Source organism: Mirounga angustirostris, unplaced genomic scaffold (genome assembly GCF_029215605.1).
Source record: "Mirounga angustirostris isolate CCGP_5_RB_7025 unplaced genomic scaffold, mMirAng1.0.hap1 SCAF_4, whole genome shotgun sequence".
In the NCBI taxonomy this organism is placed as follows: domain Eukaryota; kingdom Metazoa; phylum Chordata; class Mammalia; order Carnivora; family Phocidae; genus Mirounga; species Mirounga angustirostris.
The window spans coordinates 100,415,015-100,432,321 of NW_026991712.1; the positions used below are offsets into that span (position 1 = coordinate 100,415,015).

Sequence of the window (17,307 nt, forward strand, 5' to 3'; positions counted from 1 at the left end):
ATTTTATAAATAAAGAGTTGGCATATAAAAGCACATATATAGGGGCACCTGGGTGGTATACTCAGTGAAGCATCTAACTCTTGATTTCAGCTCAGGTCATGATCTCAGGGTCTTGAGATCCAGCTGGAGTCAGGCTCTTTGCTCATCGCAGAGTCTGCTTAAGACTCTCTCCCCCTGCATGTGCATGCGCTCTCTCTCTCTTTAAATAAGTCTTTAAAAAAATAAAAGCACATATATATATGACAGTATGTTCCAGTTATTGACTAGGTGGAGTGTTCATTGTACTATCTTTTCAACTTTTGGTTTGAAATTTTAAAAAATAAACTGGAAAAAAACAAGCTCAGCATGATGAAAACAAAACCTGTGTCTCCGGAGTGGCAGGCAGGCTGTCAGTCCCAGCTTTATCCAGTGCTTCTGCAATGGTATTGGGGCCCACTTCCTCCATCCCTCAACTTTGTTCCTGTGCATGCGCAGAGCTGAGCACCCATGAACATCAAGTGAAATGTGATCCTAGTGTAATTAGCTAAACTTCGGATAACTGTGAAAAATCTCCAAATAAGATTAACAGACAAGCTTGAGGCAGAACCTTGTGTTACTCATTTTTAGCATTTCCAGTGTCTGGAATGTTGTAGGTATTCAAAACTGTTGACTGAAGAAATACCTACAGGGAAGACCAAATCTGAGGATTGCCTCAAAAAATGAGAGCATCCCAGTGACCTTTTCCAAATCCAGTAAATATTTATGGAATTTAATAGAATTGAACTAGTTAAAGAGTCAAATAAGGTTAAGGTTGGTTCCAGAAGTAAGGGGAAGATCTGCTTTTAAGTATCTATGCAGTAATGACTACTTTTTTTTTTTTTTTTAACTTTCAGAAATAATACTTGCTTTTCTGAGTTAAGGAAGCACTTGAGTGGAAGTGCTTTTCCTACACAGGGTGAAATCTGGGTTTGGTGAGAAATTTTAAGAGGGTGGCAGGTGCAATTATGCTTCTCCTTGGTGAGCTATGAGTTGGGCACTTAATTATGTAAAAAATATTGCAAGAGAGCAGTTGCATAATCCCCAAGAGAGTAATTATTGTCTATCTTGGCAGAATGCAAGGCTTTTAATCTGTAAATAAGCAATCCTATGTGGAAGAGCTACATGTAGAGTGATTCTGTGTTGTAAAGGTCTCTTATGAATTTTTTAAAGTGCAAGTGGTAACTCCATGTGCTGATTGGCTTCTGCCTTTGTGCTTCAAAGGGTTTATGATGCTTCCCCTGTGGTTTTAACCCCTCCTGAAATATTTAAGCCTCTGAGAAGGATTCCTGTAAAGGATCAAACTGCATCTGAGTTAAGCCTGTAAAAAATCTGAATGTCTCAAATACCAAGGAAGTAAAACGTGTTCTAAGTTAAAAAACAAACAAACAAACAACAAAATAAAACATCGACAGTGCTAAAAAACAAAGAATGCTCAAATTAGCTGATGGGTTTCTCACTTATTGGGAGCTGCCACTGGAGCTCATATTTCCAAAAAGAAGTAATTCACTTTCAGGGTATGTGTGTGTTTTGCTTAGGTGGATCTGAGTCTTTTGGATACTGAAAGTAAATTTTGTTTTTAAAAATTGTCAATGGATCTGCCTTCCCTCTTGTACCTCCTGTTAGTGTTGATGAACTGAGCATTCTCTCTCCAAGTTAGATTTCTCCACTTGAGCAGTAAAGCCCCCACTCCCACCCCTTTGCCTACTCAAGGACCTCATTCGGGTGACTCACCTTCTCTCTTGCATGACCAACTTTCTCTTCTCTACTGAATTATTCTCATCAAAATAAAAACATGTTGTAACAGCTCCCATTGTTTTTAAAAAGGCCTTCTTTGACTTGTCTTTCTCTCTGATTACCTCCTCAATCCTCTGTTCCCCTTTGCAGCAAACTCCTTAAGAGTCTATATTCTATATTCTCTCTTCACTTTCTCTCTTCCCATTTTCTCTTGGACCTCCTCCAAGCACTCTGCTCCACATGAAACCTGCTTTTATCAAGGTGTACCCATGACCTTCACAGTGCCAGACTCCATGGACAGTGCTTGGTCAAATCTTATCTGCCTGTCCTAAGCAGCTAGCAGAGTTTATCATTTCTTCTTTCTAGAAACACTTTCTTTACTTCAGGGAAAACCTGTTCTCCTGGTTATTCTCTCTTCCTCACCAGTCACTTGTGCTCAGCCTCTTGGTGGGCTCTTTTCCTGATCTAAGATTACTCAGTCCCAGGTCCTTTCCTCTGTTTTCTCCCCAAGTCCTCTCAGGCAATATCCTGGTTAAAAATGTTCTGTATACTCTAAAGACTCCCAAATTTATCTCTGGAGTACACACCTATACCCTGGACTGCAGACTTGTATATCTAGTTGCCTGCTGCCCCCATCCCATTGGATGACTAATGGGCATCTCAAATTTAACATGGTCGAAATGTAACAATTGGTCTTCCCAGGGTTGTCTCTTACCCTCCTATCTGCTTTCCCTGTCTCTATCTTTGCTCCACCCCCTTTCCATCTATATTAAAAATAGCAGCTGGAAAGACCCTAGTAAAACATCAGATCATATCTCTCCTCTGCCCCAAAGCCTCCAATGACTTCTGTCTTGGTCAGAGTAAAAGCTGGTCCAACAAGGTCTTTCGTCATCTGACCCCATTACCTTTCTAGCTCACCTCCTACCTTTCTCCCTGTCACTCACTCTGTTCCAGCTACATTGGCCCCTTCCTTAGACACACCCCAGATATTTCTGTCTCAGGGCTTTGCCATGGGATGCTACTTTAAGTTGGAATGCTGTTTCTTGTACTTCACATGGCTTGTTCCTTCACCCCCTTCAAGTCTCTGGCTCTCTTCCCACTTACACTTTCTCTAACTATCCACTTAAGCCCCCCCCCCCCCCCCAGTGCTCCTGATCCTTCCTCCTGGCTTTCTTTGTTTTTTGTTTTTTTTTTCATTGCACTTACCACCACATGAAAATAAAATATTTACTTTTTTGTTTTTGTTGCTGAGTTTTCTCTTGTCTGTCTTTTCTTATTAGAATGTAGGTTTCATGAGATTTCATGACACTTCACGAGGGCAGAAATTTTGTGTATCTTCTTCACAGATGTAACACCTGTGCCTAAGCGGGTACTCAGTAAATACTGCTGGATTAATTGAAAAGCAACCTCAAAAGTTGATTGATTTTTTTTTCTTGTCTTTTTTTTTTTTTTAATAGCATTCTGGGTGGACAGAAGATATAGAGCATTCAGAATGATTCACTATATACTAATAGCTATTTCCCATTCCTCAGTTTCTCTGTTTGAAGAACATAAGGACATTCCTCACAGCCTGTTGGGAGACCTTTGGAATGAGAAAGAGTGAACTCTTTGAAGCATTTGACCTGTTTGATGTTCGTGACTTTGGAAAGGTAATCACATTTCATTTTCTGTGCATTTTCTTTTACTGGGGAACATTTTATCAAATATTTATTGTTTCTTGTTGAAGGACATGTGACTTAAGTGGTCTAGGTATCTGCATTGTGTAATTAAATTTCACACATAAGTGACTTAGCAAAAAAGCAAATAACAACATTGTCCAAATGGGACTAGAATTATTATTTTTAAAGATTTATTTGAGAGAGCAAGCACAAGTGAGTGAGGGGAGAGGCAGAGGGAGAGGATCTTCAAACAGACTTCCCACTGAGTATAGAGCCCAGCGCAGGGCTTCATCTCACCACCCATGAGATCATGACCTGAGCCAAAACCAAGAGTCAGACCCCTAACCGGCTGGGCTACCCCCATGCCCCAGGACTAGAACTATTTTTTTATTTAAAGCAGTACAAGGAGAGTCTTTTTACCCAGAAGTAGCTTTTCCTATTGGCTACCTCAGAGGGTAGGACTACGGTTTTCCATCCTACAAATAGTAGGACCAGTATTTTTTCCCTTCCAGTCTTTCCTATATCTGAAAAGCACCTAATTTTTGGAGATTGAGAATGTCCTGCTGCCCCTCTCTCTATTTTGATATTGGGTAGGTGACTGGGAAGACATGAATCCAAAATGTTTGAGATTGTTAAGTAATTCCTATTGTTTGGATTTCAGCAGATACATGTTAGCTTGTTGGACTTCAATGATATTTACCACATGTAAATTGTTCTACTATTTGCTGTTATTACTTGTATGTAGACCAAACACTTGTGTATAATAGATGACAGAAATTATTCTTTTAAAAGTTGTGGTCATTTATTTTGAAGTGACTGGGCATAAACTTTTTGCATGTAAGAAGTCATAAAAGAGGTAATTAAGGTGACCTTATTTTATCCCTTGTTGACATAAATGCATTATGAAAATAAGCACATAAGAATTAGGAAAAAATAAATGATAATCAGAAGTTTGCCCTTACTCTTGTAATTCAGGTGTTAGTATCTCATCAAAAGGCTGTTTGAGAGTGACACTACATTTGATTTCTAAGATGTAATATTTTAGTTATAAAGTGAAAACCAAGCAATGGATTGGTTTGCTTGACAATTGGAATAAATTGCACAAACTTGAAACAGACACATAAAAAATTTGATGCAAGTATGGGTGAGCCACCTTGCCCAGGGCGAGAGAAGCCTTGGCTTCCTGACCCAGAGTCCCTTTGTCATCTTCTGGAAGTCACCAGTCTTCTCATTCATCAGACTGTCAGTTTGGAAGCCTGTGCAAAAGGAAATGGTTATAAGACCTTGGTTTCTAAGATTCCTTTTTCCTCTGGCAAGCTGTGATTTAACTGTTTTGAGGTCCAAAAAAGTGATGGAGGATAACATGATAACAAATAAAAGCAACTGAAAACCAAGCCTGGTCAGGAGGTTGGTAGCATATTTGTCTGTGGCCAGGAAGTGAAGCCATGAAGACGAAGAGGAATCAACTAGAATTCCAGGTAAGGTGGATAGTCCTCTAAGTTGTTAGCCCTAAAAAACATCTTCATAGTTTAAAAGGATGTTTTCTTTATTCTTTGACTCCTCCCCCCTCTTTAAAAAAAAAGTCTTTTTTGATTTTCTTTTCACTCTTTTGGGGAAATGAAAAATGAAAATGAATTAGGGAAATGACAAATGAAAAAAATGTCTAGACTTCTTAAAGCTTTTCAAGGAGCTCTTCATTTTTCATTGAGGTTTGCAAGAAATGGTATTGACAAAGACTGGGAAATCATCTAAATTCTTTGGAAACACATGGCTTTGTTCTAGTGGAATACTGCTGTGCACTTACACAACGGAAGCTTTGTAGGAGTTGAGATAATAGAGTTCAGTGTGAAGGAGTAAACTGTATGCTTCTCAAGGGTAAATGTGTTTCTGTCTACTTAAAATATTTTGGCAATGATAAGTCTGAAACAGAGTTAAACTTGGGGATGTCATTGAGAACTTGATCCTGTACTCCGCACTTTAAAATCACATACATTTTTGCTACTGCCAAGATTGGTGCAGTTATCTCTTCCAAAACTGTATCTGGCCTAAATAAACCACTGAAAAGTTTAAGAATTTAGGATGCTGTTTCATACCTTGCTAGTATTACCTTGCCAGTATTACTACCATTAAACATTATTACTTTAAGCAAAGCCATCGATCCTACCACTTACTGAAAACTTTTGAGATAATTGGTATCTTCAATCTCTCTCTCTCTCTCTATATATATATATATACACACACACAACACACCAACACACATATACATATACGTACACATACATAAATATATAATCATTAATCCTTACAACGGCCCTCTGAGATGTAAGTACTATTCAGATCACACATCTAGTAGAGACTGGAGCAATGGTTTGAACTTAGCTCTGGCTGATTCTCACTGCTACCATGGTGCAAACGTTCACATAGCAGTCCAAGTACTTTGCACATATTGACTCAATCTTCATATCAATCCTGCCACGTAGGTACCATTATCATCCCTACTTACAGATCCTGGGCTGTAAGTGACAGAACTTGGACAATTCATGCAGTTTTTAATTTTTACATTTAAAAAATGTGAATGGTGTGTTGATATAGACACCAAGTCATTCCTGGTATTGTGACTATAAATTTTAATAGGATGTAGACAGGTTAGTTTATTTCTCTTCATTCCTTGGGATTTAATTAAATTTTCAATTAACATAAGAGAATATCTATAACTATATGCCCCCCTGTCTGCCTCAATTCATACAAATAACAAATCTAGGATTCATGTGTATTTGATACCTTTTTGCCTAGGAATATATTAATTGTAATAATATCTAATGCTTTTGTAGCATTTTGAAGCTTTGAGAGTACTTCATATCCCTGACCTCATTTGAGTTCCATGATAGTCATGTGAAGGAAACAAGCAAGTCTTCTCCTTTCTCAGATGAGGAAACTAAGAAATGGGAGGTTTAACAGTGATTTCAGGGTGTCCTTGTTTAGGATCTGGATCAGACCTTCTGACTTCCTAGCCCTTTGTTTTTCTTGTCTGCCATCTACGTCTGGGTCTCGCTGCTGTGGAAATGCACAGGAAGAAGGATGAACTCATGGGAGAAAGCCAAAGGAATATATGAAAATTAAAGCACAAGTGATCTGTGACTTGGCATCTAATTACACTTTTTTTTTTTTTTTTAAAGAGAGGAAAGATTTAGGATACTGCATAAGCCTTTAGTATAATGGTGGTTGAAATTAAGAACTCTACCTGAACAAGTGTTTCACAGATTCTCATATGTACACAGGCAGTTGGATTTGAGCTAACCTTCCCCCCACTTCTCCATTGCAGTGTCGTCTGCTCCCTAATCTTTGTCTATGTTCTCCCTTGGTTCTGGCTTCCAGAAATCTACCCTGAATCATAGGCTTTGATATGGATAGGTTTTCTTTTGGAAATTAGGAAAATCCTGAGAAAACCAAAGGAATTTATGAAATTAAAAAGTTTAAGTGCTCTGTCACCTGACATCTAATTATTCTTTAGAAAGAGAGGATTTAGCATCCTACATGTGTTAACACGAATGAAAGTTTTTCTTTTAATTTTTGAGATAGTGAAGAGCACACACATTTTGGGCACTCTAGAGGGGCTTACGATAATTTTGCCTTTCAGCATTACTTTTAATTCCTAGTATTGAGCTCTTTACCTAGTGTTAAGAGAATATTCATTTTAATTCAAACTCATGTGTCAAAGAATATTCTGAGCATTTTCTATAACTTGATTTTGTTTTTTCAAATCACATAGGGATGGGGAATGAGTTTAGTAAGTTAGAAGGTTAACTTTTTTTATTTAAGATTTTATTTATTTATTTGAGACAGAGAGAATGAGAGACAGAGAGCATGAGAGGGAGGAGGGCCAGAGGGAGAAGCAGACTCCCTGCCGAGCAGGGAGCCCGATGCGGGACTCGATCCCGGGACTCCAGGATCATGACCTGAGCCGAAGGCAGTTGCTCAACCAACTGAGCCACCCAGGCGCCCGAAGGTTAACTTTTTTAAAGATTTTATTAGAGAGTGCACAAATAGGGGGAGTGGCAGAGGGAGAGGGAGAAGCAGACTCCCTGCTGAGCGGGGAGCCCGATACAGGGCTTGATCCCAGGACCCTGAGATCATGACCTGAGCCAAAGGCAGATGTTTAACTGACTGAGCCACTGAGACACCTAAGTTGACTTCTGTTAAAAAAGATGCATCTTGGGGTGCCTGGGTGGCTCAGTCAGTTAAGTGTCTGACTCTTGATTTCAGCTCAGTTCATGATCTCAGAGTCGTGAGATCAAACCCTGTGTCAGGCTCTGTGCTGGGTGTGGAGCCTGCTTAAGATTCTCTCTCTCCCCCTTTCCCTCTGCCCCTCCCTGCCTCCAAATCAATCTTTTTCTGACCGTATGATAACAAACAAAGTAAAGTTGTCTCAGTTGACTTCTTTGCTTAAGAAATGTAATAAACAACTTCCTGCCCTAGAAAATTAGCAGTTATTAATTATAATACTTTTTACATTGCAACAGGATCCGTAAATTTCCTCACTTCCATGCTGCATAAATGATCTTCTATTCCTCTCTTCAGATTGTCATGTTCCGACTAACAATTTTGCTGTTTGGAAATGTTTCCAACTGAGCTGTCTGTTGGCACATTTATAGTGCGGAAGCACATGGGATTTTTCTTCAATGAGACCATTTCTAGTGAGTAATGGAAATCCTGTTGATGCTGGTGTCCAGATGAGTGATGAAGTCAGCTCCTTCCTTTGGAGCTGGGTGGTGGAAGGGCCTGCTTCTTGCTACCAACAGACTTCACATCTGTTGTTTCAAGCATTGTTAAGCACCTTTCAAGTGTAAGGTGATAGGTTTTCTTGAATCAAAGAAAATCCCACCTAACGAAAAGTAGTTCTAGCTGATTTTAGTAGCAATAGGATAGTTGCAGTGTGTTAAGGTTCAGGACAGGCCCTGCCAAAAGGAAGTCAGAGCATTGGCTTAGAGGTGGGTCAGGGTTACAGGTTAGAACATTGTGGAGAGAGAGGTAATTGTGTGTTTGGGTTAAGAATATGGTTTCTGAGTTGGATCTTGGTTTAATTCTGGTTATACTCCTTACAAATTTGTGATCTTGGACAAGTCACTTAACTTCATTGAGCTTCAGTTCCTCATCTATAAATTGACGATAGGGAAATGTATGTAAAGTGTTTAACAGAGTATCTAGGTTTAAAGCATGTACTTGATAATTATTAGTTATTACTCTTATTGTTACTATTATTACAACTGTCATTACTAGTGTTAATTGATTTATGATTCAGCGGTAAACATAGGGGTTGAATTTTGAATTGAGTGCAAGAATTAATAACTTTGCAGGGGTGAGATGAGGAAATAAGCTTTTTCTTTCTAATGTGTCATAGGGTTAATCTATTCTATTCTGCACAGCTGTCTTTCTCCCTTCTTCTGTGGGCCTGGATCTCCTTTGAGAAAGCACCCTTTTCCAGTTATGTAGTTTGGATGGTTTAATCAATTAGAATACCTCATCTCTTTGGCCATAGGGAAGGGTTTGGGGTGGGGCAGGTCACTCAGTTGGGACCAAGATGATGTGTTGAGACATTTTTAGGGGCAGTTCTGTTGTGATTGCCACCTGCTTTGAGGCTTGGAAGAGCCACAGCCATCTGGGTACTGCATGGAGTTTCAAAACAGACCCAGTTTAGAGGAAACAGAGCTGAGGAGGATCCTACTGGTATCATGTGTGGCTGGAATAAAGCTGTGCCCAAAGCCAACTCCATATATGTATGGATTTTTCCATGACATGAACCAATATATTCTTTTTTTTTCTTCAAGCCAGTTTTCCTTAGATTTCTCTCACTTTTGGTGGAGAGAAGTAAGTGATTCACCTGGTTTTGTCAGTCAGATGATTTCAGTTGTGTAGATAACTCTTCTATTACCACAGTTCCACACAACTTGGAGACCATTTGGTAGCCTCTGTGTCTTTTATCATATTTAGAAAAGGAGGTATGAAGACTGAGTCTTTGAATATCTCTCTTTTGCAGTGTGTAAATAATTAACGTAGAAGTATAGTCCCAGCTTTGTGGTAAATGCTTTCTGTTCCTTACCATTGACCCAAGCAGTATCATAGATCTTCAGGTTTGAAAGAGACTCTCTAAGTCATCAGATACCCTTCTCCAGTTTGTCTGTGCTCCACAGGATTAAGCAAATGGACATGTATGCCTCTGCAGACTGGGGGCTCATTTCTTCCTGAGGCCCCCAGCTGTATCTATGTATTTGGGCCATACAGAAAGATTTGAAGATGACCTTAAAACCACAGGGTAAAAAGGACTGAAAGAGGCCTCCAACACATTCACCTGGGGATGAATAGGGCTTGGAGATATTCACTGATTTGGACAAAATGGTCCAAGAAGTCAGAAAACGCTAGAGGATTCTGTGTGACCTCTGGGCTCTCACTTCATTCCTCTGAACCTCAGGTTCCTCATTATAAATGGGATAATAATTTCTATCATACAGAATTATTGTGAAAACAGGGTTAATTTATGTAAAATGCCTGGCATATTGCTCAGGAAATGATTGAATGAACTAATAGATCCAGTATGGAACTGGTAGTTTGGGTAGATACAGATCATTCAGGGTTCTGAATGTAGATATGTGTGAAGTCAAAAAGACGATTGTAGTGGTATTTTTTGAAAGTTTATTTGGTTTTATACTTTCTGGCTCAGTATTAAGAAAATTATAATACGCATGTATGTATGCATGTATGCACCCATATGGTTATTTATAACTTACATTATTCCTAGGTTTTTGTGGTAAGAATAGGTTTAACTTTTTTTTTTTTTTTTTTGGTGCATAGAGATCAGTTGAGAGCTGCAGCGAAACTTTTCCTGAAGGCAGTTGATGCCTTAACACTCAATAAATGTTTTTTCCCCCTAGGATATAAACTAAATTAGCAATTACATCAGATTCAGGATAGGAAATGGTTTGGTTCTTTGCCTTAAATTGCCATTTAAAAGTAAATTTGCTGAGAAAACCAAGGGATACATAGTTAACTTAATGTAGAAAAGACTTGGAAATTGTCTGTGTAGTGGAAATTCACAACTGTCTATACCATCTCCACTAAGAGGCATTAGTGTGTACCCCCTCTCCCGCCCAGTTTATTAGCAGAGACATGCTGCTATCGAGCTGCCTTGACATTGTGAGCTCAAATTTCTGGCCCATCTGTAATGCCTTATAATACACCTTATGAGAGTGTTTGCTTGGGTGCGTCCTATAGTTTGTGTGTGCTCACTTTTTCACCCTTCCCAGCCTAACTTGGACACCTCAGGTGCATGTATAATAGTGCAAGGACCTCTTCTTGCCCAGCCTGTGCTGTTCGCTCAGGCTAGCCTCTCAGCATTTGTACCTGGATGCTGGTTAATTTCCACATTCTCATCACTACTTCCAGTGCTCGTGGGTGGTGGGGAGCTTGCCCTCTGAAGCACCACATACATCCCAACACAGCAATACTTGAGAACCTGTAATCGGTTCCCTACTACCTGTGCATCTCCTTGGAATTTTACCTGGCTTTCTCGGTCGCAAGAAAACCTCCCTGCCCAAGACCTGTGAGCTTCATGTAGGTGCAGGTGGTTTCAGAGACTTCACACTGGCATGGTTTGAAAGATACATACTGGCTAGTGCATATGCACTGACCAACAGTTAGAAATGTTTTTCATAGCTCTGTATATAACTAGGATGAATTATCTTGGCATGTAAACATAATCTCTCTTTTTACAATTATTTTTTGAACTCTCACTCTTGAGAAGTTTGACATTTCTCAAAGTGTTTCTCATCCCAAATTATTCATGAGTCTCTGGGGCTTTTGCAGTCATAGGGCCCTAATCAGTCTTGTTCCAAAACACCACAAGGAGATCAACTTCCGGTTGATGGCATGGTTCTATTGAAGACTGGTCCCACGAGGTTTCTTCAGTAGCTCTTGTTCTCTGATGCTGGTATGCTCTTATAGTTCCAGTGTGGCTCAGTGTGACACTACCCAAACCAGCTTCCTTCCATCCCCACAAATTTTAGCTTCTGCATTGAACCTGGTCAGGCCACATTTCCCAGGCTTAGCAGTGAATACAGTTCAGCAGCTCATGGTATTCTTTCCAGCCAGCAAGCTTGAGTCAGAGCCTCCTTATTCAGCCACTACGGGGGTACCAACTTCAATTCTCAGAGCAGCATTTGGAATCTCTGGTCTCTGTTCTTCCAGAAGGCCCTGGGCTTTCAGCCAACTTCCAACTTAGAGCAGACTATCCTACCAGGGCTACTGTGAGGAGTCAACCTCTGTCAGCCCACAAAGGCTTTCTTTACTTTCTGTCCCTTGAGCAGTAGGTGGTTTGCTTGTATTTACATAACTAAGGGAGAGTTCTCCAGTGATTCCTTCCTGAACAAAGAAAGCTTGTTCTAAGGCCTCCTTTTGTGTGTCCTTAAGCCTAAGAAGGAGGGAACAGTTTCTGGTCTTCCCTAATGTGTATGTCCTCTGGTTGGCTGTTAACACAGTTACTACATTATTAGCAGTATTCTTTTTTTTTGTTTTTGGACAGAGCTGGCCTTTCTAGCAACCTCTACATCTATTTCAGTCTTTGCTTGTATATGTCACAGGGCTACATAGTACTAGACAGATTTTCCCATTTCTACTATCCCTCACAGAACTCTCGTACCTGAGCCATGCAGGATCATTCTTTACACCTTAATGATTATTCAGGTGCATTTTTCTTTTTTTGGGGGGGGGGGCGGTCTGCTTTCTGATTGTTTTTGAGCCAGTTTAAAAAACTCTTCACTCTTCACTCAGTTGAAAACTTCTAGAATAGCATTTCCCAAGGAAGCTCATTGTCTTGAGAAATATTAATAGATAGCCTAGGAAAAATACTCTTGTCCAAATAAGTTAGTTAAACTGCATATTATGTCCTCTCTATGGGATATGGCAGAGTACTAGTTTTTTTATTCTTTTCCAGTCCATTTCTATTTGGCTAAAGCTGTTGCCAGGGACTAAATAGTTACAAATGCCTCAGTTGAGGCCCTCATCACTGGGGTTATAGAAATAGTCTTCTAAGTAGCTCCCCACCTTCAGGTTTGAATCACTCCGAACTAGTCTTCAGAGTAATCTTAAAAAAAAAAAAAAAGCAAAACTGATCCTGTTATTCATAGGTTTAAAACATGACGGTGGATCTCTGTTGCTTATAAGAAAGTCCAAACCGTTTTACAAGTCAAACGAAGTCGTGATCCAGACCCCTTGTCTGCCTTTCTAAACCATATTCCTTGTTTCCTTATTCCTTGTTTTCCTACCTCCATTACCCACCTTGCTTCAGTCCCACCAAACTACTAAGTCATCATCACTCTCCAGATTAATATTATTGTTTCCTTTGCCTGGAGTGCTCTTTCCTCCCCATACCCCTACCCCTTGTCTTTAGTGACTTATTTTAAGATCACACACATAAATACACTGCTTGAAATCTGAGAATGTGTGATTTATCCACAACTCTGGATGTAGTTGATTCTTGGATGTATTGAATAACCCCCAGGGCCTGACTTTGCTCATGTGTCTCGGCCTGTTTCCTCAGTTCTAGCTGGACCTTTGTCCTCCTCTTCTGTCCTGCACAGATTTGACCTTGACACATGAACTCTGCTCTCTTCCTTAGCTCATTCTGAGACTTTGAGATCAAATAAACCTGGCTTTCCTCCTCCCCCGTCCCTAGCTACCAATGTGGGAAAGTTACTCAACTTCTCAGGGCCTCCATGTTTTGATCTGTAAGATGGCCCTGATGGTGATGTTTACCTCCCAGGGCTGTGGTAAGGAGTGTGCATCCGATTCTGTGGCGATCTGCACAGCTAGCATGGTGTGGGGCACAGTTCACCCATCATTCCTTCGTTCTGCAAATGTTTGCATGCTTATTCTGGGCACTGCCAAGTGCTGCTTAATCAATGTGGACAGGCAGTCTTCTGCCAAGTTGCTATTTGAGTTTAGGAAACAAAACAGGTAGGGCATAAATAAACAAGATAATTACAACCAATGACAAGTACTATTGAGGAAATAGAGTAGAATGATGAACTACTGGAGGAAACCACTTTAGACAGGGGGGTAAGCAAAATCTGTTTAAAATGCTGGAGACCCAGTGGGAGGCAGATGTTAGTGCTACTGCATACTTAGTAAAAATTAAATTTTAGCTAAGTTACAAAACAAATTTTAACTAGATTCTAGTCCCACTTCTTCCTGCAGAACCCCTTGGGATAGTCCTTTAACTTGGTCTCCACTTCCTCAACTCTAAAATTTCATCTGATTGTAAATTGCCACTTACTGGTAAATGTAAAAGGTACACATTGTATTTTATAAAGTGATGTTTTGATAATTCTTAGTTGTGTAATCCTCTCTAAAAATATCTAGGCTTAGGCTTTTAGCCCAGGTCTCTTCTATTTTCAGTAATATTGATGTTCCTTTAAAAACTTGAGAATTTATAAAGACTTAACTGTATATATACACTTACATACACATATAAAGGCATTATAAAGAGATGGAAGCATGTTAAAGAATATTGCTTTGATTTTTGCATCTTTACTGGATATACTTATAAGAACATGGGTAATTCCAGAAGTGGAAATCTAGGTTGAGAACTGAAACTGAGCTTCTCTTTGCTGTGTCAAGGGTTCCTCCAGAGATCAACATGGAATCTTTTGGGTAGTATTTTTTTAAAATTCTGTATTCTTAGCATACATGTAAATAAGCACACAGATAACAGGTTTACAGATATACCAAGATAACTATATGAAATATAGACATATCACTTGTAGTAATTTAATTATTGCCCTTTTGTGTATAAGTGTATGCATAAACATAATTTATGATTTTAACTTGCATGCATATATTTTAAGTACCACATAACTGCATATTGTAATTCCTATTACATGATGACCTATCTGAGCTTCATTATATCTTTGGTTAACGTTGTTTACATATCATATAAGCTATTTTTTAAAAAGGCTTTTAAACCAAAGGTGCTTTTCATCCTCTCTTTAAGGAATGCACCATATTGCAGAAGATATAAGTAATTAAATCATGACAATATAGCATGCTAAGTGCAATAACTGACAAATGAAAAGATGCTGTGCAAGAGAAAGGGATCAACTCTTCCTAAATATGGTTAAGGAAGGTGCCTCAGTTTATGCTTCATCTAGACAGAAAAACACGCTGGGGTGCTGCTGTTGGCTGTTGTCAGGAACTTACCAAGACTGTCTTTGTTACCATTTTATTTAATCCTCACAGCAACCCTATGATGTTGGTATTTGTCCATTTTATGGCTGAAGAAACTGAGGCTCAGAGTTACAAAAACAAATCCTAGCTTGTAGGCAAAGCAGTGTGGATCTGAGACAATGTCTGCCTAACTCCAAAGGTCCTGTTCTTAATGATCTTACTGCACTGCCTCCAAGCAGAGCACAGTGGGAAAGCACCTTCTAGGTAAAGGGGAAGGTCCTGTATGAAGACACAGAAGGGGGATCCATGTGTAATATTTGGCGTTCTGCAGAGTCCTAGTAGCTTGTCTGTAAGATGAAGCTGGAGTGAGCAGGACCTTGAGGGCCAGCAGAAATTGGGGCCAGGGTGTGTGGGCTCTGGGGTCTTGCAGAGTCTTCATGGATTCTGACGTCAGGCCAGAGAATAGTTTTTTTTTTTTTTTTATAGATTTTATTTATTTATTTGACAGAGAGAGACATAGCGAGAGCAGGAACACAAGCAGGGGGAGTGGGAGAGGGAGAAGCAGGCTTCCCGCAGAGCAGGGAGCCCGATGTGGGGCTCGATCCCAGGACCCTGGGATCGTGACCTGAGCCGAAGGCAGATGCTTAATGACTGAGCCACCCAGGCGCCCCAGAGAATAGTTTTTAACAGACATGAGATGACCCGTTGTACACTTGGCCTAAGCGTGGTCATCAAGGGGAAGACTGGATAGGACTGCTGTGATGCCGGCAATTGGAAGGGCAGGTAAGACTAAAGCAGTGTGGATGAAAACTATGCAGATCTTTCCAGAGCAACGGCCAGACAGGCTTAGAGCTTGAGAGCTTTTCAGCGTTTAGGAATTGATGTGACCAGGGAAAGGGTAAGCAGAGGGAAGAGAGAACATTGAATCCTAAGCTTCTCCTGAGTGGTTGGAAGTAGAGTTCACTGAAGGGGAAAAAGTGGAACAACAGCAGGTGCAACTTACAGCGTTTGTTTTAATATAAGAATTCTAATGGCATTTACGCTCACTTTCTGTAGATGTGTTTTGCAACCCATTATTTATCTGTTTAATTTTGCAAACGGTTTTACTATATTTGACATCCTTAATTTTCCCTGTATTTCGATTTTGATTTATTATTTATTTTTTAATTTTTGTGCTTGCTGCTTATTTAGTAGAGATTTGGTCTTTGGTAGAAGAGGTAAAAACTTTTCTTTGAGTTTACTTATTAAAAAAAAAATTGTAACATTTAAAATTTTTATAGTAGGAAACTTTCTAGGCATTTTTGTCTGTTCCAAAGGTATGGCAAATACATGCTGATTAGTACACACATTCTTATTCACAGATTAGCTTTTGGGACATACCTCCTCTCAACTGTGTTCAGTCATATTACCTTAAAAGTAAGGTGTAGTTTATCCAAAATACATATGGAGTTATCGAGTCTAATTTGCTTTCAGTAAATTGTTACTGTGAATATGGTGGTTGAGAAATCCACAAGGAGAACTGCTTAACTCCAGTAGGCGATATAATAGCCAATTTACTTTTCTGTACAAGCAGCAATGATGTCAAACTCTTGGCCTTTCATCCTTTAACTGTTGTGCCTGTGTATTTCCTATCAACAGGATCCTCTAGAAGAGGAGGATGGTATTTTCCATATTTATTCTCCCTGTTTTTTTAAATGACTTACACACATCTGTAGCAATAAAGGAGTGCTGGTGTTCGCATTCCATGCTCAGAGGAGTGGTATGGGGTCAGAACTGGATGAATGCTCTCATCTGCACAGATTTACCAGAGGAAGCGTGCATCAGGAGTGTTATGAACACCAAACAACGACAGGAAATAATCCCTGGGAGTCATGCAGCTGCGTGGAGTCCAGCCACACAAGCTTTCTCTGGATAGAGTTTAGTTTCTGAGTTGCTTAATTTCTACCTACAGCACCTGTGTCTTTTGGGGACTGTTGGAGAAATACTAATTGATTATGGGCCTTTCTTTGGTTTGCCTCAAAGCCATGGGGGTATGAAAAGTCCTGCTGAATCAGCATAATGTCTGAAAACTAAGTGTCAGGATGAGCCAGGCACAGAGTAGACAAAAATCATTAAGTTGGAATGAATGAACGGCATTTACATCTTCCAGGAATATTCCTTCTTGGAAATTGCACAGCAGCAATCACTGCTGATGTTTTTCTAATAGCCTGTTAGGTTTCTGGTAGGAAGCAGCAGAACAATATGAACTTACTGATTTCCAGATAATAAAGTAAAATTTCTTAGGGAGCTCATAATTTAAAATTTCATAGCATTATAATAAAACTACTATAACATACAGTAAAAAGGAGATGGCATTAGTTAGCATTGGTTCTCCAAAAAAAAAATTGCTGAGGGGTTTTTACATTTGTTGTAACTTGGGTTTGGTCAGTAGATTGCATCCAAAACTTTCATAAGTGTAAATAGACCCTTAGGTAGATAAACAAGTGAACATATATATCATTTTTTATTGTTAATCACCATACATCATTAGTTTTTTTGTAGTGTTCCATGATTCATTATTTGCGTATAACACCCAGTGCTCCATGCAGTACGTGCCCTCTTTAATACCCATCACCAAGCTAACCCATCCCCCCAACCCCCTTTTTTTTATTTGTTTCAGAGGTATAGGTCTGTGATTCATCAG

The 17,307-nt window shown here is 39.6% G+C and overlaps 1 protein-coding gene across 1 annotated transcript in view; it reads left to right on the forward strand.

Moving 5' to 3' along the window:
• VAV3 (vav guanine nucleotide exchange factor 3) overlaps positions 1–17,307 on the forward strand; it is a 359,026-nt gene that overhangs the window by 83,622 nt on the left and 258,097 nt on the right. Inside the window, exon 2 of the mRNA XM_064588729.1 lies at positions 3,285–3,401. Within this exon, the coding sequence (XP_064444799.1) occupies positions 3,285–3,401 (117 nt within the window). The remainder of the gene's footprint in view (positions 1–3,284; positions 3,402–17,307) is intronic.